This window comes from Capricornis sumatraensis, chromosome 1 (genome assembly GCF_032405125.1).
Source record: "Capricornis sumatraensis isolate serow.1 chromosome 1, serow.2, whole genome shotgun sequence".
NCBI classification, from domain to species: domain Eukaryota; kingdom Metazoa; phylum Chordata; class Mammalia; order Artiodactyla; family Bovidae; genus Capricornis; species Capricornis sumatraensis.
This window is the reverse complement of record NC_091069.1, coordinates 257,510,244-257,538,099: the sequence shown is the minus strand read 5'-3', so window position 1 is coordinate 257,538,099 and position 27,856 is coordinate 257,510,244. Positions and strand designations below refer to the sequence as shown.

The 27,856-nt window shown below is 41.4% G+C and overlaps 1 protein-coding gene across 1 annotated transcript in view; it reads right to left on the bottom strand.

Moving 5' to 3' along the window:
* The window catches only part of LOC138093134 (phosphoinositide 3-kinase regulatory subunit 4), a 76,242-nt gene that overhangs the window by 12,197 nt on the left and 36,189 nt on the right, over nucleotides 1–27,856 (bottom strand). Inside the window, exons 9-13 of the mRNA XM_068989251.1 lie at nucleotides 26,099–26,300; nucleotides 23,985–24,172; nucleotides 23,037–23,247; nucleotides 17,127–17,292; nucleotides 1,213–1,377 (exon numbers count right to left, since the gene is read on the bottom strand). Coding sequence (XP_068845352.1) covers nucleotides 1,213–1,377; nucleotides 17,127–17,292; nucleotides 23,037–23,247; nucleotides 23,985–24,172; nucleotides 26,099–26,300 — 932 coding nt within the window. The remainder of the gene's footprint in view (nucleotides 1–1,212; nucleotides 1,378–17,126; nucleotides 17,293–23,036; nucleotides 23,248–23,984; nucleotides 24,173–26,098; nucleotides 26,301–27,856) is intronic.

Sequence of the window (27,856 nt, the reverse complement as noted above, 5' to 3'; positions counted from 1 at the left end):
TAACATTCGCAATGACAAGTGCTGTCAGCTTAGAGGCTCTCCTGCACGAAACGTATACTCTGCTGTGGGGTCCCCACGCCATGCACTCTGCCAAGAGCTCTCTGGTGATTTATGCCATGCAGAGGCTGCTTTGTAGCCACTCTCTGCTGAAAGGACTTCTTAGTTCAAGGTTATTATAATGGGTCCTGGACAGAAGCTGCACAAGTCTCTTTCGTGAACGTGTTAAAAAAAAAAAACATATCTTAATTGGTAAAAGCAAAACAAAGAATAAACAAAATGATACAAACAAATAATAAAGTCCCAGGTGACCCAATCATCACCCCCTTCTTCCTCAGCTGCCCAATGGAGGTGAGCTATAATCCACTGAAACTGTGATGAGGCGTCTGGTGGCTCTGCTTCCTCCCTGAGGGGCCCCACTGTGCCTGCCCCGCCCTACGCCACCACCCTGCTGAGGCCACACCGGGTGGCACGCCCTCCAGGCCATCTCCCCAATCCACCCGTAAGCTGGTCCCCCGTCCCCGTCACAGGGCATGCGGTCATACTGCACCAAAGTCATCTGTTCACTGGTCTGTCTCTCCCACCAGGCTCGTTTCTTAGAGAGTATAACAAACACATCTTACTCATTTCTGCAATTTCCCTTGTGCAGCACACACTAGTCAGCTGAAAATTTGTTCTGTTTGACCTTTAAATATCTTACCTTGCATGGGTTTAATCTATAAGCAACCACAATCTGTAAGAAGTGAAGAAATTCTTAGATAAAGCCAGCCAGGATCTTCTTTTTAAAACAATAAGCAAACAATCTGACTGAACATTCTGCTCCATTCCCAGCAACTTCAGAGGCTTTACTGCCAAGTGACAAAATGCTGACAACACTTTTGAGCTTCCTTTAATGAAGAACACTCACATTTTCGAAACCAGCAGCCAGAGCTGAGACAGAAGATGTAACTGATAATTAGGTTATTCAGATTCCAGACTGGGATGAGCCACATGTTCAAAGCTGCCCTTCCGACCTTTGGACAAACTGGCAGAAATAGTTTCCTCAAACTGTGTGTGATAGATTTGAGTTGGAAACTCAATTTTATTCATTTCATGTGCTTAAAAACAGAAGTACATTGTCACAGGCCCTCAGCTGATCCAAACTGTATTACAGGAGGGTTCCATTATCCCAGGACACCAAATGCAGTTTAAAAAACACAAATGACAGACAGATACCTGCTCTGCAGAGGATGAATCTTGGGAGACTTGGGCAGCTTAGAGGCCTCAATTGCAAGAAGCTGGATGGCACAGTTATCAGACGCTATGGCTAAGTAGTGGGAACCCTGGCAGAATGTGAGCGTCTTGACACGGCCCCCAATTCGGCTATACGTGAGGATAGACCTGCAAAAGAAAATCAGAACTGCATTTCTGAAGAGCCACAGAGCATCATTACTGCTGACATTAAGCAGGCACATTACTATTAACAAACAATGATACTCTGAGGCCTGTTTCCCTCCCTGATTGTCTAACAAAAATAACTCCCCTCAGAAGCACTGGTACAAAACCACCTTTCCTTCTGATACTTTCAAGTGGCCATCTTCACACGCTTCTCTCTGATCACGGCAAGACTGTCCGCCCTCCGTTCCAGCTGGACTTCCCACACTGTGGCCTGACCCAGCTTGCTTCCTTTCTGCAATTCCTGAAGCCCTCCTCTTACCCCTGCAGTTATTCTATAATCCCGCAGATGCAGCCTGCCACAGCAGGACGGCACTGGCTTTGGAATCATAGGGCTGAGTTCCACTAACTGACCACCAGTATGATTTGAGTTAAGCCACTTGACCTGCACTGCATCTCAGTTTACCCATTTACAGCCCAACATTCCTAAGCAGGACATAGCATAGCTCAATTAACATGTAAATCATGAAACATTTATTAACACACAGTTTTACTATAATATTCAGTCTCTCCCACACACACACTGACCTCTCAAGCTGTTTGTCCCCCTCCTTTAAATTTACCACCAAACTTCCTGAATATGACCAGCAGTGCCTGCCTGCCTCCACTACAGAGTTCCTCTTTTATCGCCCTCCACAAGGGTCACATACTCAGCCTTCCAAGGGCCCACTCCTTAAAGGTCACAAGCCCCAAAACACCAAATTTATTCACCTCTATCTTCTAAAATTTATTATACAAGTTAATACATCTTAAATATACAAAAACTATTTTTTTGTAAAAAGAAGTAAAAACATAATTCTAATACCCAGAGAGAAACACTTTTGTTGTTTAGTTGCTAAGTTGCGTCTGACTCTCTGCAACCCCCATGAACTGTAGCCCACCAGGCTTCTCTGCCCATGGGATTTCCCAGACAAGAATTCTGAAGTAGACTGCCATTTCGTTCTCTACCAGGGTCCCGCCCCGGTGGATCCAGGGTAATTCGAAGCGGAGACAGAGTAGGCAAGGAAAAACTTACTTATTTAGAAATATAAAAAGAGATTAGGAAGAAATAGTATAGTAGGAAAATTAGTAGAGAAAAGAGGCTGAATAACTTGGTTTACGTGGAGAACAAATAAAACCTCAGGACAAGAGGTTTGCACCATCTATGTTAGGCCACCGGCGCCCATTTGAATAGCGGAGGGTGCCCCGCCTTGGGCTCCCTCTCATGGGTCTTAGAAGCCAGGGCAAGTAGACATGGCAAGCCTCCACGCCCCAGGTGGGAATTCAGCCTGAAAACAGAGTAAGAAAAGAAGACGGGGGGGGGACCAGTCTTTCCAGTGACTTGCCCATCCTCTATTGTTCAGAAAGGCCTTTTATACTTTTGATTCTACATAGAGATCAATGGATAATACAAAATTATGCAGTGTTAACAGCCCTGACTCATCGAGACCAGGCTTTCTCTCTGTATACCTAGTTGTATACACAAGTCTTAGGTGATTTACATCATCTTCTGGCCAGAAGGCAAATTAGCATTTTACAGCCCTTTTCTGATAAGGGTAATAGCGCTGTTCTTCCCAAAGTCTGGTGCCCCTCTCAGAAAGCACTAAATAAAAGTTACATTCTTACATAGCAAGGACACAATAATTTATAACAAGAAAGTGGAGTACAGTGGTTTATAACAAAGAGAAAATTAATTAACTCAAAAGTCTAGTGTTGCTAACATCAAAACTACTATATTCCTATTTCTGCATCCTGATTACATTGATTAATATCCTCCCAGGTGCCTAAAAGATAAAGGATATGGAGGCCTGGCAGCAAACATTAACTCAACAAACTCTTCACCAAACTAATTCTTAACTCTAAAAGGCTCTATACCTTTAAGATGCTTTAAGCTTCTTGCCTCTCATGGTTGGGGGCTGTAAACCAATCCGCAAGCTGTAAAAGTCCAGGCAGACCGGTCAGATAAGTTAGAAAGCCATCAAAGGGGTTTAAACCGAGACATTCTTTTTATATGCAGGAGACTGTTAACTGGAGCTCTGAGTTAACTTTTTCCAGAGAAAGATGGTAATGTCAGAAGAGTATAGTATAGCAGACAGTAAACAGACAGATTTTGGTTTCGCGGTAGATGCTCAGACAGAGGACCCCTTGAGACCTGACTCGCCTTGCTCATCAGGCCTCTCCGCATGACCTTGTCATGGGTGGGATCTCCCATGCTGGCTCCCGGCATCTCCAGGGGATCTTCCCGACCCAGGGACTGGACCCAGGGATTGAACCCCAGTCTCCTGAATTGTTAGGCGGATTCTTTAGCACTGAGGTATCTGGGAAACCCACAGAGGAACACTACAGACATTATTATATAGCTTCCCAAAGAGTTTTCTATGCATATTACAATATATTTATATTTGATTTATAAATAAACATGGAACATTTTACATATTAATTAATCATGCCTCTCTAGTTCACTTTTTAATAGCAGCCTTGCTGAAATACAATTTATATGTCATCAAGTATAACATTTTAAAGTGTACAACTCAGTGACCTGAAGCATGCATGGGCATTTTATCCCTTCTATGGCTAAATAATATTCCACTATATGGATATACTATATTTGCTTATCCATTCAATAGCTGATAGACATTATGGTTTCCACTTTCTGGCTATTATGAATAATGCTACTGTGAACACTCATTTATAGATGTTCATGTGAACAAATGTTTTCAACTCTCCTGGGTTTATACCTAGGAGTAAAACCGCAGGGTGACAGGTAATCCTATGATTAGCATTTGAGAAACTGCCAACCCTTTTTCCAAACGTGCTGCATCATTCTACACTCATACCAGCAAAGTACAAAGGTGCTAATTTCTCCACATCGTCTCCAGCACTTGTTCTTGTCTTCTTGATTACAGTCATTCTAGTGGATGTGATGTGTATCCCACTGTGGTTTTGATCTGTATTCCCCTAAAGATGCAGAGTACCTTTTTCCCATGCCTCCCGGTTGCCCTTTCATGTTCTTGGGGGACTGGCTCCAGGACCCCCAGCAGATTCCAGAATCAGTCAATGCACTAGCTCCTCTAGGCCCTCTGTATCCAAGGGGTGCATACCAACAGAAAATATTCTATCCCTGGTTGACTGAATCCACAGAACCCACAGGTATGAAGGGCCAACTCTATCGGAATCCTCTGCTTTTTAATTACTTGTTTTCTTACTGTTGAGTTAAAACATTTCTTTATATATTCAGAGTATTTAAACATATGATTTAAAATTATTTATCTCATTCTGTGGGTTGTCCTTTCACTTTCCTTTGAAGCACAAATGTTTATAATTTTGATGAAATCACATCTATTTTTTGTCACTGGGTGTTTTGGTGGCATATTTCAGAAGAGAAACTTGCTCAGCTGTATCTGACTCTTAGAGACCCCATGGACTATACAGTCCATGGAATTCTCCAGGCCAGAATACTGGAATGGGTAGCCTTTTCTGTCTCCAGGGGATCTTCCTAACCCAGGGATCAAACCCATGTCTCCCTCATTGCAGGTGGATTCTTTGCCAGCTGAGCCAGCAGGGAAGCCCAAGAATACTGGAGTGGGTAGCCTATCCCTTCTCTAGCAGATCTTCCCGACCCAGGAATTGAACTAGGGTCCCCTGCATTGCAGGTGGATTCTTTACCATCTGAGCTGCCTAAATCCAAGGTCATGAAGAATAACATGCCTATGTTTTCTTCTACAAGTTTTACGGTTTAGCTCTTACATTCAGGTCTATGATCCATTTTGAAAAATTATCTGCAAACCATTCTTTAGCATGCAATTGCCCAGTAATCTCTACACCATCTGTTCAGGCTATTCTTCCCCACACTCAGCTGTCCTGGCACCTGTGTCAGAAAGCAGTGACCATAAACGTGCCTCTGCATGTCAGTTCTAGCCCACTGACTAATGCATTTATCCCTATGCCAGTAACACAGTGTCTTGACTGCTGTAGCTTTGTGGCCAATCTGGAAGTGTGATTTCTCCAACTCAGTTATTTCCTTAAGACTGTCTTGCTATTTAAGTCCTTCACATTTCTTCATGAATTTTAGGATCAGAATGTCAATTTCTGTAGAAAGGAGTAGATGGAAATTTCATAGGGAAAACCTGAGGATCAATTTGGGGATGTCAGCTATATTAACAAAGAACAAAAGTTTTTCACTGAATGAACATGGGATGTGTTTCTACTTAGGTCTTCTATAAATATTTTAAAATATTTCTTTCAGTGATGTTTGTAGCTTTCAGTATTCAAGTCTTGTATTTTTCTGTTAAATTTATTCTTCAGTACTTCATTGTTTCTGATGCTCTTGTTTCTGTAGTTCATCTTTGGATTGTTCATTGTTGGTGGTGGTGGTTTAGCAGCTAAGTTGTGTCGGACTCTTGCGATTCTGTGGACTGTAGCCTGCCAGACTCCTCTGTCCATAAGATTCTCCAGGCAAGAATACTGGAGTAGGTAGCCATTTCCTTCTCCAGGGGATTTTCCCGACCCAGGAAATGAAACCCAGATCTCCTACATTGCATTGCAGGCAGGTGATTTACCATCTGAGTTATTGGGAAGCCCACAGCTCATTGTTAGCATGCAGAAATCCAACTGACTTTTATAATATATAAACACTATATGATATGTTCTACAACTTTTTGTTGAAATCATTCGATAGTTCTAATAGGTTTTCTTTTTTATTGCTTCAGTTCAGTTCAGTTACTCAGTCATGTCCAACTCTTTGCGACCCCATGAATCACAGCATGCCAGGCCTCCCTGTCCATCACCATCTCCCGGAGTTCACTCAGACTCACGACCATCGAGTCAGTGATGCCATCCAGCCACCTCATCCTCTGTCATCCCCTTCTCCTCCTGCCCCCAATCCCTCCCAGCATCAGGGTCTTTTCCAATGAGTCAACTCTTCTCATGAGGTGGCCAAAGTATTGAAGTTTCAGCTTCAGCATCATTCCTTCCAAAGAAATCCCAGGGTTGATCTCCTTACAGAGTGGACTGGTTGGATCTCCTTGCAGTCCAAGGGACTCTCAAGAGTCTCCTCCAACACCACAGTTCAAAAGCATCCATCATTCGGCGCTCAGCCTTCTTCACAGTCCAACTCTCACATCCATACATGACCACAGGAAAAACCATAGCCTTGACGAGACAGACCTTAGTCGGCAAAGTAATGTCTCTGCTTTTGAATATACTATCTAGGTTGGTCATAACTTTTCTTCCAAGGAGTAAGTGTGTTTTAATTTCATGGTGGCAATCATCATCTGCAGTGATTTGGGAGCCCAAAAAAATAAAGTCTGACACTGTGTCCACTGTTTCCCCATCTATTTCCCATGAAGTGATGGGACCAGATGCCATGATCTTTGTTTTCTGAATGTTGAGCTTTAAGCCAACTTTTTCACTCTCCTCTTTCACTTTCATCAAGAGGCTTTGTAGTTCCTCTTCATTTTCTGCCATAAGGGTGGTGTCATCTGCATATCTGAGGTTATTGATATTTCTCCCGGCAATCCTGATTCCAGTTTGTGTTTCTTCCAGTCCAGCGTTTCTCATGATGTACTCTGCATAGAAGTTAAATAAGCAGGGTGACAATATACAGCCTTGATGGACTTCTTTTCCTATTTGGAACCAGTCTGTTGTTCCATGTCCAGTTTTAACTGTTGCTTCCAGGCCTGCATACAGGTTTCTCAAGAGGCAGGTCAGGTGGTCTGGTATTCCCATCTCTTTCAGAATCTTCCACAGTTTCTTGTGATCCACACAGTCAAAGGCTTTGGCATAGTCAATCAAGCAGAAATAGATGTTATTTTGGAACTCTCTTGCTTTTTCCATGATCCAGCGGATGTTGGCAATGTGGTCTCTGGTTCCTCTGCCTTTTCTAAAACCAGCTTGAACATCTGGAAGTTCATGGTTCACGTATTGATGAAGCCTGGCTTGGACAATTTTGAGCATTACTTTACTAGCGTGTGAGATGAGTGCAATTGTGCAGTAGTTTGAGCATTGTTTGGCATTGCCTTTCTTTGGGATTGGAATGAAAACTGACCTTTTCCAGTCCTGTGGCCACTGCTGAGTTTTCCAAATTTGCTGGCATATTGAATGCAGCACTTTCACAGCATCGTCTTTCAGGATTTGAAACAGCTCAACTGGAATTTCATCATCCCTACTGGCTTTGTTCATAGTGATGCTTCCTAAGGCCCACTTGACTTCACATTCCAGGATGTCTGGCTCTAGGTGAGTGATCACACCATCGTGATTATCTGGGTCCTGAAGATCTTTTTTGTAGAGTTCTGCGTATTCTTGCCACCTCTTCTTAATATCTCCTGCTTCTGTTAGGTCCATACCATTTCTGTCCTTTATCGAGCCCATCGTTGCATGAAATGTTCCCTTGGAATCTCTAATTTTCTTGAAGAAATCTCTGGTCTTTCCCATTCTGTTGTTTCCCTCAATTCCTTTGCAATGATTGCTGAGGAAGGCTTTCTCATCTCTCCTTGCTATTCTTTGGAACTCTGCACTCACATGCTTATATCTTTCCTTTTCTCCTTTGCTTTTCGTGGCCCAGACAGTAAAGTCTCTGTCTGCAATGCAGAAGACCCGGGTTTGATCCCTGGGTTGGGAAGATACCCTGGAGAAGGGAATGGCAGCCCACGCCAGTATTCTTGCCTGGAAAATCCCATGGACCGCAGAGCCTGGCAGGCTACCATCCATGGGGTTGAAAAGAGTCGGACACGACTGAGTGACTTCATTTTCACTTTTCTTTTCACAGCTATTTGTAAGGCCTCTCAGACATCCATTTTGCTGTCTAGATTTTATCAAATTCTTTCTAAGAATCTTTTGGGATCATCTGTGGTCTTCATCCTTTATTCTATTAATGTGATATATTCACTGACTGTTTCAAGTGTTGAAAGGGTTTGCAATCTTGGGATAAACTGTACTTGGTCATGGTATATTATCCTTTTAACATGCTGAATTCAGTTTACTAGTATTTTGTTGAGGATTTTAATGCTCATATCACCTATGTGTCTTGGTCTGCTGTTTCCTGGTGATATATTTTGCCTGGTTGTGGTATCAGGGTAACACTGCCCTTACAGAATGAGTCAGGAAATGTTTCCTCATCTATTTTTTTGAAAAAGGTTTTGAAGGATGGGCATTAATTCATTAAGTATTTGGTAGCATTCACAATGAACCCATCTCAGCCTGGGCTCTTCTTTGTGGGAAGTTCTTCTTTTAATTACTAATTTAATCTTACTTTTATAGGTCTGAATATTCAGGTTTTCTATTTCTTCTTGATTACCTCTGATAGGTTGTATCTCTCTAGGAATCTGATCTGTCCATTTCATCTAGGTTATTTCATTTGTCAGCATACAATTGTTCATAGTATTCCTCTGTGCTCCGTAGTGATGTACTCAGCAGTAACGTCCCCTCTCTCCTTCCTAGTTTTAACTTTAGTAATTCTCCCTTTTTAAACTGGTTATTGTAGAAAAGGTTTGCCAATTCTGACCTTCCCAAAGAACCAACTTCTGCTTTTGCTGGTTTTTCTCCTTTACTTTCTATTCCCTATTTCATGCGTTTCTTCTTTGGTCTTTTATGATTTCCTTCCTTCTACTTGATTTGGGTTTACTTTGCTCTTCTTTTTCTAGATTTAAGGTTAAAGCTAAGTTACTGATTCATGATTTTTCTTCTTTTTAAATACAGCTGCATGCAGCTATGAACTTCTCCTTGAATACTCCTTTAATTGTACCCTTAAGTTTTGGTTTGTTGTATCTTCATTTTCAATCATCTTAAAGTATTTCTCTAATTTCTCTTTGAACCACTGGTCATTTTGCATGCACTGCTTAACCTCTACAAACCTGTAAATCCCCCAAATCTAGTTTCATTTCACCATGGTTAAAGAACATGCATGTTGACACAGCTTAGTGCCTTTACATTTACTGAAGCTTGGTGTCTGTCCTAGGTAATCTGCTGCAGTCAGGTAGAGTGCTCTATAGATGCTGGACCTGGTAGGTCTGCAGTGCGCTCAACTCTTATTACAGGAAGAGCATTAAAGTCTCCAACTATTACTGCTGAACTGTCTTCCCCTCCAATGTTGTCCATTCTTCCTCCATGCAGGGGCTCTGCTGTTAGCAGCCTGCTTGTAATTGCTATGTTTTCCCCATGGGCTGACCCTGTTATCGTTATAAAGTATCCTTGTCTATCTCTAGAATTGATTTTTGTGTTAAAATGTTGTCTGAGGTAAGCTTAGCCACTCCAGCTCCTTTAGAAACTGTCTGCATGGTGTACCATTTTCAGCCCCTTTACTCTCACACTGCATCTCTTGAATTTAAACTATTATCTCTCGTGGGCAACAGTCATATCATCTTTTGTCTTACTTCCTGCCAATTCTGCTTTCTGACTATATTTAATGGGATTAGCAATAAGGTAGGGCTTACGTTTGACATTTTTCTGTTCGTTCTCTCTACGTCTTACATGGGTTTTTTTTTTGGGGGGGGGGTTGTTGTTCTAGTCCACCACTGCTGCCTTGTGTTATAAACATATTTTCTAGTACATAATTTTAAGCCCTGATTTCCTTTATTACACATTTTTTAGTTTTACTAAATGTTTTTAAGGGTTTCTTTTGGTGGTTTCCCTGGAAAATACGATCAACATCTAAAAACAATCAGATGAGCACCAATTTTGCTCCAATGTATCTGCTCCCTCCTCTCTCATCTGTACTATTATTGTCATACAAATTATACCTTTATGCATTATAAGCCTGTCAACGCAGTTTTATAATTATTTCTTTACATAGTCTTCTTTTAAAGGAGATAGCCGGTAAAAAAGAGTTACAGAAAAAAACTTAACTTGTACCATCTTATGTTCACTCCTGTATCTACTGATACCTTTACTCAAGGCTCTTTATTTCCTCATGTGGTTCAAGTTAGTCTCATGTCCTTTCCTGTTGGCACGATAGACTCCTTTCAGTATTTCCTTCGGGGAAAATCTGCTGGCAATAAATTCCCTGTTTTTATTTACCTTGGAATATCTTAATTTCTCCTTTGTTTCTGAAAGACAATTCTGCTGGATATAGAATTACTGACCATCAGTCTTTTTCTTCTAAGACTCTGAATATATCACCTCAGTGACTTCTGGGCTCCAGCATTTCTGATTAAATGTCAGCTCTTAACCTTACTGAAGGTCCTTGTACAAGATGAGTCTCCTTTCTCTTTTGCTTCAAGATTTTCTGTCAACAATTTGCTTATCATGTCTCTCGCATGGCTCTCTTTGACCTCTGTCCTGTTTGGAGTTAGCTGAGCTCCTCAAGTGTGCAGCTTAATGTTTCTCACCAAATCTGGGGCGGGGGTGGTTCAAGCCACACTTCTTCTAGCATCTTCCTGCTCCTTTCTCTCTCCTCACCTTCCGGGACTATCATGTGTATGCTGGTGCCCCTGACGGCGGTCCACAGGCCTCGGAGGCTCTGTTCGGTGTTCTTTATTCTCTTCTAGTTTTCATACCTCTGAATGGATGTCAACTGATCTATTTTCAAGACCCTGGTTTTTTCTCTCGCCAGTTGAAATCCGCTGTTCAGCCCTGAACTCTTCATTTCTGTTATTATACTTCTGAATGCCAGGATTTCTGTTTGTCATTTCTATCCCTTTACTGACATTGTCTATCTGTTGAGACATTTTTCTCATAATTTCCTTTTAATCCTTCAGACAGGATTTCTTCTAATTCTTTGAACATATTTTTAATCACTAATTTAAAGTTATTGTCTAGAAAGTCCAATTTCTTGGATTAGTGAGGTACTGTTTCTACTGCCTGCATTTCTTCCTGTATGTAGGACATATTTCCCTATTTCTTTGCCTTACTTTTAACTTTTGTCCAAAACTAGACATTTTAACTGGTATGTATTGACTTCAGAAATAAGACACCAATGTCACTGCTTATTTAGTGACTTGCCTAGAGACCAGTTCTACAAAGTCTTTATTTCTCATGTGCGGCCACTGAACTCTCTCTTTAGTTAAATTAGTTATCCGCTAATGACATTTCCTGGGGTCATTAAGGAATCCGTCTGCCAATGCAGGAGAAATGGGTTTGGTCTCTGGGTTGGGAAGATGCCCTGGAGAAGGAAATGGCAACCCACTCCAATATTCTTGCTTGGGAAATTCCATGGACAGAGGAGCCTGGCGGGCTACAGTCCATGGGGTTGCAAAAGTCAGACACAACTTACTGACTAAACAACAACGACATTCCCTTGCATCTCGTGAACTGATGCGGGTCCAGCCGTTGTGAGGCTCTCTGTGCTATAGCTGCGGCACACCTTCAACAAAGCAGTTCACAGCTCGGCCTCATCCTTCATCTCCTGCTCACACAGAGGCTCAAGGTCGGCCACAGGTGAGAACCTGCAGCCTCCGGAGTTTCCTTGGGCTTACACACAACTCTGCAAGTGCATGTGGTCTTACAGATACCCATGCATACATCCAAACTTCAAAAGCCCCTACTGATACCGCACACTTGCTTTAAAGTTTCTCGTCAGCCTCTTCTTAGCTACATACAACTGGGACTGCCACCTCAGGCAGATGCAATGTTAAACAAATCCCAAATAATTGCAACAAATGTTCCATGGGTAGTTTTTCCTCAAGAACAAAGTAACAGGTCAAATAAAGTCAGGACAGGCCCTGATCATGGAGGTTTACAGCAAGCTGGTCAAACAGTGATAATTCTCTGGAAACGGGGCTTTGCAGGAGTTCCAAAGCCATTATGACCCCTCCAGTGGCTACTGCTGCTGCTAAGCTGCTAAGTCGCTTCAGTCGTGTCTGACTCTGTGCGACCCCATAGACGGCAGCCCACCAGGCTCCCCCGTCCCTGGCTACTAAGCTGTTGGTTTTCATGGTTACTGTAGTTGTGGGACTGTAAGTTTTCCAAGCCACTGTCCAGCATGGAAGTAGTGGGGGATGAAATCAGGGCTCACATACATGGCTCGCTGTTCTCAGAGTCAGCCGTTATTCTCAAACAACAATTTTCAGATTGATGAAGGACTTGAATTTCTAGTATTCTGAAACAGTTGATTTTGACAGTTTTTGCCAGCGTTCTCATTGTTTTTAAGGAGGAAAAGATTTTTGAAAATTCGTATTCTGTCATTCTAAAAACAGAAATCCTACATAAGTTCTTAAACTGACTCCTCAAACCTGTATTTTCACACACTGTATCAATATATTCTTTATCAAAAAAATGTATTTCTACAGCAATCACTTTATTTCCACAATAATCACTTATTTATCCAGTTTCATTCCTACTGCTGAATCTTTAGTTTGCTCCCAGTTTTTTACAGTTAAAAATTAAAAAAAAAGCAAGAAAAGACAACCTTTGAATGGGAGAAAACAATAAGCAAATGAAACAACAAAGGATTAATTTCCAAAATATACAAGCCACTCATGGAGAAGGCAATGGCACCCCACTCCAGTACTCCTGGTTGGAAAATCCCATGGATGGAGGAGCCTGGTGGGCTGCAGTCCATGGGGTCGCTAAGAATCCAACAGGACTGAGCGACTTCCCTTTCACTTTTCACTTTCATGCACTGGAAAAGGAAATGGCAACCCACTCCAGTGTTCTTGCCTGGAGAATCCCAGGGACGGGGGAGCATGGTGGGCTGCCGTCTATGGGGTCGCACAGAGTCAGACACGACTGAAGCGACTTAGCAGCAGCAGCAGCATGCAACTCAATACTATAAAAACGAACAACCCAATCAAAAAGTGGGGAAAAGACCTAAACAAACATTTCTCCAAAGAAGACAAACAGATGGCCAATAAACACATAAAAAGATGATCAACACTGCTCATTATTAGAGAAATGAAAATCAAAACTACAGTGAGATACCACTTCACATGGGTCACAATGGCCATCATTAAAAAATCTACAAACAGTAAATGCTGGAAAGGGTGTGGAGGAAAGGGGCCCTCTTGCTTTGTTGGTGGGAATGTAAACTGATACAGCCACTATGGAGAACAATATGGAGATTCCTTAAAATATCAGGAATAAAACTACTGTAGGACCCGACAAGCCAACTACTGGACATATACCCTGAGAAAACCATAACTGAAAAAGACACGTGTACCCAAATGTTCACTGCAGCACTATGTACAACAGCTGGGACATGGAAGCAACCTAGATGTCCACCAACAGATGAATGGATAAAGCTAGCTTTGGTATATATATACTCAATGGAATATCACTCAGCCATAAAAAGGAACCCATTTGAGTCAGTTCTAATGAGGTGGATGAACAGAGAGCCTATTATTCAGAGTGAAGTAATACGTAAGAAAGAAAACCAAGTATCATATACTGACACATATCTGGAATCTGGAGAGATGTACTGATGAGCCTATGTGCACGGCAGCAGTGGAGATGGAGATTAGAGACGTGTGGACACAGCGGGGGAGGGGTGGGCGGGACAAATAGAGAGTAACATGGAAACACACGCACGACCATGTGTAAACAGAGAGCCAGCGGGAGTCTGCTGTCTGATGGGGATTCTGCGAGTCCCAGACTGGGGCTCTGTGACAACCTATAGGAGTGGGATGGGGTGAGGGGTGAGAGGGAGATTCAAGAGGGAGCCATATATGTACCTATGGCTGATTTATGTGGATGTTTGGCAGAAATCAAAACAATACTGTAAAGCACTTATCCTGTGATTAAAAATCAATAAAAATGTTAGAGCTGCTGATAAATCTCTTTCTTAAATGCTCTCTTGTGTTGCAGTATGACATAACTTAAATGGTTTCTTCTCTCTTCTTTTCTGACTGCTCTATTCCTGTCCCCAAAATTCAATTTTGTAAAGTTCAGGCCTCAGGTTAACCCTTTACTTCAGGGCAGCCATATCACTCAAAAACTTCAACTTCTAATACTATCTCGGACTCTAAACTATGTAATCCTAACACTGATAACTTTCTTGCACAACTCTTCACTGGAATAACACTCTACTTAGATGTTTTACCATCAAATTTGGCAAGTACCAAATACATCAGTGTTTCCTAAAATCAAGAAGCTAAATGAGCCAAAAATGGGGGGAGCACAAACAGCATATATGGAAAATACAGTTTAGAATACTACAAAGGATTAAATTTTTAAAATCTACATAAAAGTTAAAAAAAAAAAAAACAGCAATTTTTCAAGAATTAGTCCCCAAGGGAAAAACTAAAAGTTTAACTGAAATAAGAAAGAAGCAAACGCCAGAGCTAAGATCCAGATGGCCTAAATCACCAATGCAATTCAAGGAGAAAGTAAGAGCTGCAACGGGGTGGTCAGCCAACACACTGCATGAGGGGAATGCCCAGGCACTCAGAACGTACTAGTGAGATTGCCTAAGAAAACACAGCACCGCTACGAAGGCCTCCTTCTCCTCCATCAGCTCACAAAGGCATGTGATGAGGGCAACACTCCCTATTCCCTCGCCCTCTTTCTCTCCCTGCACCTGGAATGAAGCCTCTCCAAGCTAAGGCCTACAGTCTGCTCTTACAGACGAGAAAGCAGCTGTGTCCAGAGGACACCCATTCTCCTAAACATCATACAAACGTTCCAAAGACTACAGTTACTGTCAGTTGAACTGCCACATTTTCTGGTAGACCACTGCCTAAAATATGACACTGGGACAAAGGCATGGCTCTGTGATAAAAAATCATCTGGAATTAACAACAGAGGTTTTTGCAAAGCTAATGGATGATTCCAAGTTTTTACTTGAGAGGTTTACTCCAATCAATTAAACTTATCCTCCTAATAAAACCAATAATGAATACAACTAATGATGATAATAACAAAGAACCATTTGGAAAATAGTTATCAGAGGAGGTTGTTAAAACAATCAAAATGCTAATAATGGTGGGGGGAAATCAAAAGAATGGCTGTAGGCAGGGAGGAGGCAGGCATTTTATGCAAAGGAACATGACGGAACATTCTAGTTATGTTCTGTATCTTGAGAGTGGTTTTTAAGTTGCCCAAGTATGTGTATTTGCTGGATCTTTTGAAATGGTTAAGATCTGTGTGCTTCACGGCATACAAACTTTATGCCCAAGAAGAAAAGGAGAACTATAAACAAATATTAGCAATATACATGCTGAAATTTTTAGGAGAAATGTTCTGATATCTGTGACTCACTCTGAAATACATTTTTAAAAGATGAATTGATAGGAAGATGGATAATTATACGACACACCAAATAAAGTAAAATTATTAACTATTTAGAGTCTTGCCGCAAGCATGTGTGTTCACTGGAAAACCTCTTGCAAGGTTTGAAAATTTCATTTAAATACTGACAAAAAAAATTGCCTCAAGGAGCCAAGATTCTTTTACTGGTTTTCAATATATGTTCTGACCAACACAGTGCCAAGAGTGAATGAACATGAAAAATAACTAAGCGTGCTGCAAAAATTAGAGCTCTTTAAAAAAAATTAACAGAACAAAATCATATCAGGTGGGTAAGGAGTAAACTTATTAATTATTTTAGTTTATCAAAGATATTTTGTTGACCATTTTGTGGTTACTGGTCAAATGGTCAGTGGTCAATGATTAGACATCAATGACTCAATGGTCATAAACTTGAGCAAACTCCAGGAGAGCGGGGACAAAAGAGCCTGGTGTGGTGCAGTCCGTGGGGTTGCAAAGAGTTGGACATGACTTAAACTGACAGAGCATGGTCAATGAACTGATAATGAGAAAAGCACCAAAGGTTCCCCACATCTTTTCATGTACATAGATTCAATTTTGATTTCTAATAGCTTTCTTTTCGGATCCAGACCAAATTAGGCACACAATAAACATGAATATCAAGTAGGGACACAACTATAAAGTTGTACAAATCTAAAATACTCCCCCACTTATCACAACCTCATCATGCATATTTGAAGTCTTCAAGATTTCAAGTAATAATTACGTCTCTTGACTGGGCACTCTTATCATTTCCTACTTTCTCTGTTGCTCACACTCCATCTAACCCATTCAGCAAATCTTGTTGACTCCAGCATTAAAACATACCCAGAATCTGATCATTTCCCACTACGTCCCCCATCTCACTCAGTTATAGAAAAAGCCTCCTAATCCTTCTACCCTGCACCTCCTCAGTCTATTCTCAACACAAGAGCCAGAGTACTTCTGTTGAAGTTTGACTCAGATCATGTCTCTCCACCATGCAGGACCGTCCAAAGGCCCCCACACCTCACTCAGAGTCTAAGCCCCTCATGACAGCCTGCAAGGCCCTGTGAACTCGGGCCCTCTGACTTCCTTCTCCCTCACACAGACCTTCCTGTTCATCCGCGAACATGCCAAACATTCTTCTGTCTCAAGACCTCTGAGGCCCATGTTTCCTCTGCCGTGAAGGCTCTTTCCTAGCATATCCATGTGGCATTTTCTCTCATGGGGCTTCCTTAAATGATACCTTCTCCGTGAAGAAGTCTCTAGCCAATTTCTTTAAACTCGAGTCTACCTCACCTACTCACCCTCCATCCCTCCTTTTTGCTATCATTTTTTCCCATAACATTTCTTACCATCCCAAAATACAGCCTGTTTACTTACACAGTTTATTGTCTGTCACCTCCACTGACGTAAAGTCTCCCAGAACATGTATTTGTGTCTATTAATCACTACTGTTTTCCTGGTACCTAAAACAGTACCCGTCACGGAGTAAGCACTCAGTGAATACAGTGACTGGGTGGGTGGTTGGGTGGACGCTCCGCCGAGGTGCAGGTTACCTGGTGGTGGTGGTCTTCCCCTCCATCTTCTGACTGTTCCAGATTTTCACTGTGCCATCGTTTGAACAGGTGGCAAACAGTGAATGTTCATCAGAGACTCTAATCCGATTCACAGCAGACTTATGTTCGTGAAGATGTGCCACGAGTAGCCCCTTAGGCCGCCACCCTGAGGAAAACCAAGAGTGTGTCTGAAGTTTCAGTTTACAAATACAATCTTCCTTTTACGCCCAGCTACAAGCATCAACAGCCAACAGGAGAACAGTTCATAAGAACTGAACAAAGGGTCCCAACAGCTAGTCAATACTGAATGGCCTACTGGACCACATCAGATACTATCACCTATGGAGGAAGATACCCTTTCAAATCCTAGGGCCTTCTCCAGCATCTGGGAGGGCACACTAGTCCCCTGCTACCAGGAAAAACCCTGACTACTTGCTCAACAGCAAGAGGTAATGATTACCTTGATGTAGAGAAATGGGGCACTAGGGAGAGAGCCCACTTCAAAAGCCTCAAAGACCCAGATCTACCACACCACAGTGTGACCTTGGGGTACTTATTTAAACTCTGTGGGTTTCAATTTCCACAAACGTAAAATGAGGGGGAAATTACTCAACCCACACAATGACCGTATGGGTAAATGAGACATAAAGAGTCTAACGCTGCCGCAGGTCCACAGTTAAACCCAAATGTGGACTTCTTCTCTACCTGCAATCATATATTCTATGACATCAAAGATTGGTATAAACTGGATTATAAATTAGGCTCAGAATATTCAAGGACTTTCTAGTACCTTATGACATCTATACACTCTGTTTATATATATTCTTTTCATGAGTAATTAATGTCCTCTAATAAATAACAAAAGTCCCTGAGGCCAGAGACTATGTTTTATCCATCCTGTATCATTCATAATATCCAGCATAGGTCTTTACATATAACAATCTTCAATGTTTGATTTTAAAAAACCCTTTATATTTAGGCATAACATTTAATAATATTTAATATTAATCAATTTTTTAAAAAAACCTAGAGGGTGGGATGGGGTGGAAGGTGGGAGGGCGGTTCAGAAGAGACAGGACATACACACATTGTTCATGTGCTCAATCATGTTCAACTCTGTGACATCATGGACTGCAGCACGCCAGGCCTCCCTTGTCCATCACCATCTCCCAGAGCTTGCAAAAACTCACGTCCATCAAGTCAGTAATGTCATCCAACCATCTCATCCTCTGTTGTCCCCTTCTCCTCCTGCCTTCCATCTTTCCCAGCATCAAGGTCTTTTCTAATGAGTCAGCTCTTTGCATCAGGTGGCCAAAGTATTGGAGTTTCAGCTTTAGCATCAGCATCAGTTCTTCCAATAAATATTCAGGATTGGACTTCTTTAGGATGGACTGGTTGGATCTCCTTGCAGTCCAAGGGACTCTCAAGAGTCTTCTCCAACACCACAGCTCAAAAGCATCAATTTTTCAGCGCTCAGCCTTCTTTATGGTCCCACTCTCACATCCATACATGACCACTGGAAAAACCAAAGCTTTACTAGATGGACCTCTGTTGGCAAGGTAATATCCCTACTTTTTAATACACTATCTGCATTTAGCATAGCTTTTCTTTTAAGTAGCAAGCATCTTTTAATTTCATGGCTGCAGTCACCATCTGCAGTGATTTTGGAACCCAAGAAAATAAAGTATGTCATTGTTTCCCCATCTGTTTGCCATGGAGTGATGGGACCGGATGCCATGATCTTAGTGTTCTGAATGCTGAGTTTTAAGACAGCTCTTCACTCACCTCTTTCACCTACATCAAGCAGCTCTTTAGTTTCTCTTTGCTTTCTGCCATAACAGTGGTATCATCTGCTTATCTGAGGTTATTGATATTTCTCCTGGCAACTGTGATTTCAGCTTCTGCTTCATCCAGTCTGGCATTTCGTATGATGTACTCTGCATATAAGCTAAATAGGCAGGGTGACAATATACAGGCTTAACATATTCCTTTCCCACTTTGGAACTGGTCTGTTGTGCCACATCTGGTTCTAACTATTACTCCTTGACCTGCACACAGATTTCTCAGAAGGCAGGTCATCTGGTATTCCGATCTCTCTAAGAATTTTCCAGTTTGTTGTGATCCACATAGTTAAAGGCTTTAGCATAGTCAATGAAGCAAAAGTAGATGTTTTTCTGGAACTCTTGCTTTTTCGATGATCCAACGGATGTTGGTAATATGACCTCTGGTTCCTCTGCCTTTTCTAAATCAAATTTGAACATCTGGAAGTTCTCAGTTCACATACTGTTGAAGCCTAGCTTGGAGAATTTTGAGCATTACTTTGCTCAAAGTATGTGAGATGAGTGCAACTGCGCAGTAGTTTGAGCATTCTTCGGCAATGCTTTTCTTTGGGATCGGAATGAAAACTGACCTTTTCCAGTCCTGTGGCCACTGCTGAGTTTTCCAAACTTGCTGGCATATCGAGTGCAGCACTTTTACAGCATCATCTTTCAGGATCTGAAACATCTCACCTGGAATTCCACCATTTCTGTCAGCTTTGTTCATAGTGATGCTTCCTAAGGCCACATTCCAAAATCTCTGGCTCTAGGTGAATGATCACACCATCGTGGTCATCTGGGTCATTAAGATCTTTTCTGTATAGTTCTTCTGCGTATTCTTGCCACCTCTTAATATCTTCTGCTTCCGCTAGGTTCATACTGTTTCAGTCCTTATATCTGCCCACCTTTGCATCAAATGTTCCCTTGGTATCTCTAAATTTCTTGAAGAGATCTCTCATCTTTCCCAGTCTATGGTTTTCCTGTATTTCTTTGCATTGATCACTGAGGAAGGCTTTCCTATCTTTCCGTGCTATTTGCTGGAACTCTGCATTTAGGTGGACATATCTCTCCTTTGCTCCTTTGCCTTTTGCTTCTCTTTGTTTCTCAGCTATTTGTAAGGCCTCCCCAGACAGACATTTTGTTTTTTTGCCTTTCTTTTTCTTGGGGATAGTTTTCTTCACTGCCTTCTGTACAATGTCACAAACCTCTGTTCACAGTTCTTCAGGCACTCTATCAGATCTAATCCCTTGAATCAACTGGTCACTTCCACTGTATAACCATAAGGGGTTTGATTTAGGTCATTCCTGAATGCCCTAGGGTTTTCCCTATTTTATTCAATTTAAGTCGAATTTGGCAATTAAGGAGTTCATGATCTGAGCCACGGTCAGCTCCTGGTCATTTCTGTTGACTGTACAGAGCTTCTCCATCATCAACTGTGAAGAACATAATCAATCTGGTTTTGGTATTGACCATCCGGTGATTTCCATGTGCAGAGTCAGCTCTTGTGTTGTTGCAAGTGGCTGTTTGCTATAACCAAGGTGTTCTCTTGGCAAAACTGTTAAGTCTTTGCCCTGCTTCATTTTGTACTCCAAGGCCCAAACTGCCTGTTACTCCAGGTATCTCTTGACTTCCTACTTTTGCATTTCAGTCCCCTATAATGAAAAGGACATCTTTTTTGGGTGTTAGTTCTAGAAGGTCTTGTAGATCTTCATAGAACCATTGAACCTCAGCTTCTTTGGCGTTAGTGTTGGGGGCAGACTTGAATTTTTTTTTTTTTCTTCCAGACTTGGATTATCATGATATTGAATGGTTTGCTGTGGAAAACGAATAGAGACCATTCTGTCATTTTTGAGATTGCACTCAAGTACTGCATTTAGGATTCTTCTGTTGACCATGATGGCCACTCCATTTCTTCTAAGGGATTCTTGCTCACAGTAGTAGATATAAAGGTCATCTGAGTTAAATTCACCCATTCCAGTCCATCTTCGTTCACTGATTCCTAGAATATCGATGTTCACTCTTGCCATCTCCTGTTTGACCACTTGCAATTTACCCTGATTCATGGACCTAACATTCCAGGTTCCTATACAATGTTGTTCTTTACAGCACCGGACTTTAGTTTCACCACCAGTCATATCCACAACTGGGAGTTGTTTCCGCTTCGGCGTAGCCTCTTAATTCCTTCTGGAGTTATTTCTCCGCTCTTCTCCAGTAGCATAATGGGCACCTACCAACCTGGAGAGTTCATATTTCAGTGTCATATCTTTTTGCAACCAGAAGTCAATATAGTAATGTAAAGCAATCATCCTCCAGTTAAAAATAATTAATTTTTTTTAAAAGCTATACTGAAGGATCTATGCCTGCTAAGTAACAACGTCATCTTAAAATCAACTCATTTCTTTTACCAAGAAACAAACCGGAAACCAAGACCATTGCCAAACCTGGCATAGTCAACAGAAAAACACCATTCCCCCTGCATCTCTAGCTCACATGTGTGGAAAGAACAGCTGAATGCGATTTCCAGGGAGGATATGCTGGATTTGAGAATACTCAAAAACACTCTGCCATGAAGTCTAGATAATAGAGCAGGCTAGGTTGAACATTTCCCCCAAGAGAAAATCAATTTCACAAAACCACTCAAGTGTGGAAAGAAAAAACATCAAAAGTCCAACAGTCATGGCACATTTCATGAACCACAAAATCTGATACCTTTTCTAGGATTACTGAATAAAATGTATACCTTCACTTAAGTATAAAATGCCACTTACAAAGACAGATTCTAAAGTAAAATAGACAGTGTGTGATCGACAGCTTTTGTTTTTAAAGCTGGGCTGATAAACCATATTGAACTGTATTATAGAAACAAACATTCCAGGGCATTTATTTTCTTAAAAGGAAAAAGAAATCTTTAAATCATTGATCTCCAACTGGCATTTTTCCTGCACTCACAATGGAAGTCTGTGCGAACTCATGTGGTTTCTGAATCTCTACCCAATACTTTGGCCATCTGATGCAAAGAACTAACTCATTTGAAAAGACCCTGATGCTGGAAAAGATTGAAGGCAGGAGGAAAACGGGATGACAGAGGATGAGATGGTTGGATGGCATCACCAACTCAATGGACATGAGTTTGAGCAAGCTCCGGGAGCAGGTGATGGATAGGGAGGCCTGGCGTGCTGTGGTCCATGGCGTCGCAAAGAGTCGGAAACGACTGAGTGACTGAACTGAACCCATAAGCATCTATTTCATCTCAGTTTTCAAGATACATTTTCATCATTAAAATCTTTACAGAAACTCATTTAAAATGTTTTTAAAAATCTGCCAATCCAATATCAGAGATGAGCTCCATCACATAACACTGGGCATGTCTGTTAACACAGCTGAGCCACAATTTCCATCTGAAATATCTCTTAAGTTTCTTTAAATTTTATCAGAATACAGAAGTGTTTTTCCAAAAATCTTAATCTTGATGATTGCTGAGTGATGGTTACAGGTGATCTTGGTTTATTTTTAAAAGCACTCATTATTTTCGAAATGTTTCTACCTATTTTTAAAGAAAATTCATAGTTATTAAACCCTTCAAAAGTTGAAAGCCAGAGTTTATGCGAGGAAGTCTGACATTTAGTGAGAAAGTGGCATGACACTAAGCAGGCAGGTAAAACCCAGCACTACCAATGGGGAACGTGGGCCACCGGCAAGTGAGAACAGTAGATGACAGGCCTACAGGCACTGCCAGAGCTGAGAAGACCCGAACTCCACAGGCACTGAGCTGGCATTTCTCACTTCTCGGCTCTTCCTGTGGGCTTTCTTTTATATATATATACATACATATATATATTTAGGTTGCACCGGGTCTCAGGTGCAGTATGCAGGATCTAGTTTCAGGACCAGGGAGCAAACCTGGCTCCCCTGCACTGGGAGTGTGGAGTCTCAGCCCCTGGACCACCTGGGAAGAACATTAGGGATCGTGGGCTTTCAAAGTGACAGCTTTGTGATCGCTTCCTCTGCCAGTAACTGTCAACAGTTTCTTCCACTGGATTCCAGGCCCAGGCACCCGGGCTGGAATACCACCACCCCTCAACAGCACACGCACCAGGTGGTGGGGGTTTACTCTCCCACTCGGCGTTTTCCATCATCTGCTTAGCTATCCTCTCGGCACTGCACTGCTCCCGTTTCTGCTGTATGAGCTGCTGAAGCTCAGTTTTACACGTTGTGATCCGGATCTGGTAAGTGGACGGTAAAATTGTACTACTTAAAACCTGTACTGTTGGTTTTCTATTTTGGACATTTGTCACTTCTGGAACCTGCAAAACCAAAAGAATAAGTATCTGTGTCATAAGTAAAGTCTGTTTGATGATTAAAATGTACCCATGTTCTCTCTATTCATGACACCAGACTTTTGTCCTTATTAATGTACCAATTTTTAAATCCATCTAAATACAGGGACATATTTTCTCAGTGAAAATCTAATTAAAATAAAGTTTAACCACTAATTCCAAATCTCCATATTTTAAAAACATTCTCAGTGTAGCAATAACATTAAACAAAAATACTCATTAACTTAACTGAAAAAAGAAAGAGAATCTTAATTTATCAGTTGATTCAATTAAAATAGAATTGCCTAGGGAAGAATTACCGCAAACTAAAAAACTTACTTCAAATATATCCAAATCATGACATTTCTCACACAGAGTAAACTTGGGACTTTTCTTCCCAGAAGTATTTTTGCTATCTTACAGATATAACTATGCTATATTAAATGAAGAATAAAAGAAGATTTTAAAGGTTCACTGCAGCCTAGGAGTAGAATCCTAGTTCATAATGACATCTTCACCCCAGTTTCAGATCACCTTATTCGGTGCTTTCAATACTAGACTTCCCTTTGACTATGAAGATAAACCTCTCTTGCAAAGAAAAACGTCCTTCCTAAAAGACAAGTCACTGTATTGATTTTTCGAGTACAGTATACAGCCTCTAAACATCCAAAACAGTAGAATGAGATCTACAGACAAAAAGCGCGCTTCTGCCGAGATGACAATACCTGCGGAGAAGTCGACAAAGGGACGCAGATAGCAGCAGAGGACTCGGAACGAGGCGGCTTCCCAGCCGGCGTCACCTCCTGATCACTCCCTTTAGGCAGGGCCTGCTGCATGCTCGGTGGCTCCAGAGAGCCAAACATGCTTTTCCACTCTTCATTGACATTTGAGTCTTGTTTCACATGCTTTCTAGCTATGAAAAGAGATCAGAATAATCTGAAGGAGCCTCTATGACAAATCCGTGCTTGTATTACTCTCTGCGTGCGTAGGGCGGAGGAAGGGGGACAGCATGGACTTCATAAGCTATTTGTTCTTCATGAGGGCTGATTTATTTATATTCTCATAGAAACATGTTAGTTCTCATTTCATCTCTAGGGCAGATGGACAGATGCACTTTCAGGAGTGTTAGTAATTAGACCTAACTGCTTCCTAGTTGTCCAAGGCTGGCTCAATTTCAAGGAACCACCTTATCTGAAGAACCAACAAAAATATAACTTTTTCAAATGTCCTGACTACACTGATAAATATGACCTCTCTATATCCAGAGTCAGTTACATGTGGAGAAGAAAAGAAGAAATGAAAAGTCATCTGCATTCTTATGCATATTCCTTCACAGGTCTGTCAGCGTTTCTATGAGGAATTTCCAGAACTGAAAACATAACTCAAATAGTAAAAAAATAATAATAATATTAATAATATGTTCAATTTATAAGCTCAAAAATAGTGAATTTAGTGAGAATGCCCATTCCCTGCCGCTTGCTGACACAAGCATCATCAGTCTTCACTAGTCACAAAGGCAGAGAATGGCATCTCGTTTCTATTTGCATTCATTTCATTGTTTACCTTTTAAATGTGAATTTCTATTCTATCACTTGTATGTTCAAATCCTTCACTATTTTTCTTTCTGGAGCTTGTGGTTTTCCTTATCAACTATATAAATGCTTTACATTTTACGGCTATAAATCAGGGGTCCCCACCCCCAAGTCGTGGCCGGTTAGGAACCAGGCTGCATAGCAAAAGGTGAACAGCCAGTGAAACAGAAACCAACCTCATCTCTCACCTGTGGAAAAATTGTCGGTCACTGGTGCCAAAAAGGTTGGGGATCGCTGCTATAAACCGTTAATAGTTAAGTTGCAAATAGTTTATTCCAAGTTCAACAGTTAGACGTCTTCTCTTTTTTTTAAAGTAATTCATCAACCCTCAAAATCTGATTCTAGAATGTTGTTGTTAGGTTGCCAAATCGTGTCCGACTCTTTGCAGCCACATGGACTGTAGCTCACCAGGCTCCTCTGTCCATGGGATTTTTCAGGCAAGAACACTGAAGAGGGTTGCCATTTCCTTCTCCAGGGGATCTTCCCAACCCAGGGATCAAACCTGTGTCTCCCGCATAGCAGGTGGATTCTTTACCACCCAGCCACAGAGAAAGCCCAATGCTGGAATATAAGGATTTTAAAAGGCATGTACTTGGAAGTGAGCATATCTCCAAAAAAGGTGCAAGGGAAGAATGCATGACATTTTCAAACCCTTACACAATCAATGTCAATGGCACAAGAGCCAACAGGTTTAAATCTCAAGACTGAAAATCATGAAAATTCCACGTACAGAGGAGCCTGGTGGGCTACATACAGTCCATGGGATGACAGAGTCAGGCACACGGTACGACTAACACTTTCATTTTCAAATCATGAATGCATCTCTCCTTTGCAAGACTATTCAATTCACTGGCTTGTTACCTAGTAACAAGCTAGGAAACTTCACCCTCGTTCTACATAGACTATTGACCTTGGCTTGGTGCTTAAAGGATTAAAAAATAGAATCTTGCCTTCAATCATATACTTCCACAGAGGCAGCCAGGCTTTGGAGTCAGACTTTGGATTGAATTCTGACTCCACACGTACAAATCCAGGAATTTGCAAAGTTACTTAATTTCTCAACTGTACGTCCACTTCTCCACCTTTCCTCTCCCAAGTCTTCTTGCTATTAAATATAAATGGAGTCATTCACTCACTGTATTTGAAAGTTCTATATGTGAGAAATGTGACTTCTTAGTTCCACTACTAAAAACTTATGCAACAACTAATAATAAGAAGCTAACACGCACACACAGAAATGTACTAACCTCGCTTGTCATCTGGTTCCTGTTTGGTTTTAACAAGATCAACTTGTCTCCCAGTTATACCTAAGGCTGCCAAATCAATTACACCTTTCTGACTACTGTCATGGAGATGACTCTGATCCACTATATTGGCCTTTGCTTTGTTAGATTTCATCATGAAGTCTTTCAGAGCCAAAAGCTTCTCTTCCTCTTCCTCTGTCATTCCCTAAAAACAAATAAAACCATATGTCCTACGTTATTTTGCAAGTCATAAGAGGCCTCAAAATGACTAACAACTGAGGGTCAAACCACTCAATTTAAAATTTAAGAGTCAGAACAGTAAAATGAAGCAAGCAAAGGCAAGAGAAAAAGAAATGATCAATACAGAACCACATTACTCTGATCTCCGAGGACACTCGCCCTCTATTGGGCATTTCTACTTGGTATCATGATTTATATCTTCACATTCTTTCTAAAAGGCAACATTCAAATATAATTCACCTTTGAAATCTCCAAAGGACTTAAAACAGTGCCTGGTAGATCTTTAATCTATAACTGAATAAACAAACCTTCAGTATCTAAACAAAAATTCTGCAAGTACAGTATGAAGCCGAAGAAAGCGTGTGTACTGGGCCTTTGTCCCTAGATGTGCTGGAACATGTGGTGGGACTCTGCTGTGAAGGCACTCTGTGATACACACAGCACTCTGAGCATTCTGAACACACGCCTCATGGACTGACAGGCAAATGCAAGCAACACACTTGCATTCTTCAGGTAACAGGAAGACTAGAGTCAGGCCGCTTCGGCTCAGATTCCAGCCGCACTACTTACAATCTGTATGGCCGTGAGCGAGCCGCCCACGGTCTCTGCGCCTCTGTTTACCTATGAGGATAATTACCAGCACCCATCTTTTAAGACTGTTATAAAATTTCAGTAAGGTGATCCACATAAGACAAACCACTTCAAAATGACAGCTAATGAATACTAATTAATTTAAATAATGAATTCGAAGTACAAAGTAAACATTCTGGTACTTGGAGCAGTTCTGCATTTTCTTGACTTTCCAACCTCCACGAACTCCTGTAGAATGTTTTTATTATGCAAATGAAAAAATTATAAAATGGCAATTCCCTAAGGCCTCAATCTAAAATCCCTCTAAAACTGGAGCTTAAAGTAACAGTCACAATCCACTGGCACAAGAGGAAAATCAACTCGAGAAAGTCAAAAAACTAAGAAATAGTGAAATAAACTAACATTAAAGTATAATACTTGTACAACATCCTTGACAAATTTTTTCCAATATTAACCTGAAATTCATTTATTTACATTTCTCCTAAAATCTGCTTAGACAATGACACAGTTAATAGTTCTACTCTTTTATTAGCCTACGTTTCAGCTCACAGGAAAGGATAGCTCTGCTTCAGTTCACACAAGGGAAGGCCAGAAAGAAGGCTGAGTGGAGAGACTCCCCAACCACAGAGTTCTAAACATATTCTGCTGAGCAAAAGCAGCCAGTCACAAAAGTTACATACTGTGTGATCCCATCTACACGAAATGCCCAAGACAGGCACACTCCCAGAAACACCGAGCCGACTGAGCGGCTGCTAGGGGAGCAGCAAAGTGGGAGTGACTGTGTTCTTGCCGGAGAATCCCAGGGATGGGGGAACCTGGTGGGCTGCCGTCCATGGGGTCGCACAGAGTCAGACACGACTGAATTAACTTAGCAGCAGCAGCAGCTAATGGAAAAGGACGCTCTCTGCGGCTGATGGAAATGTTCCGGGG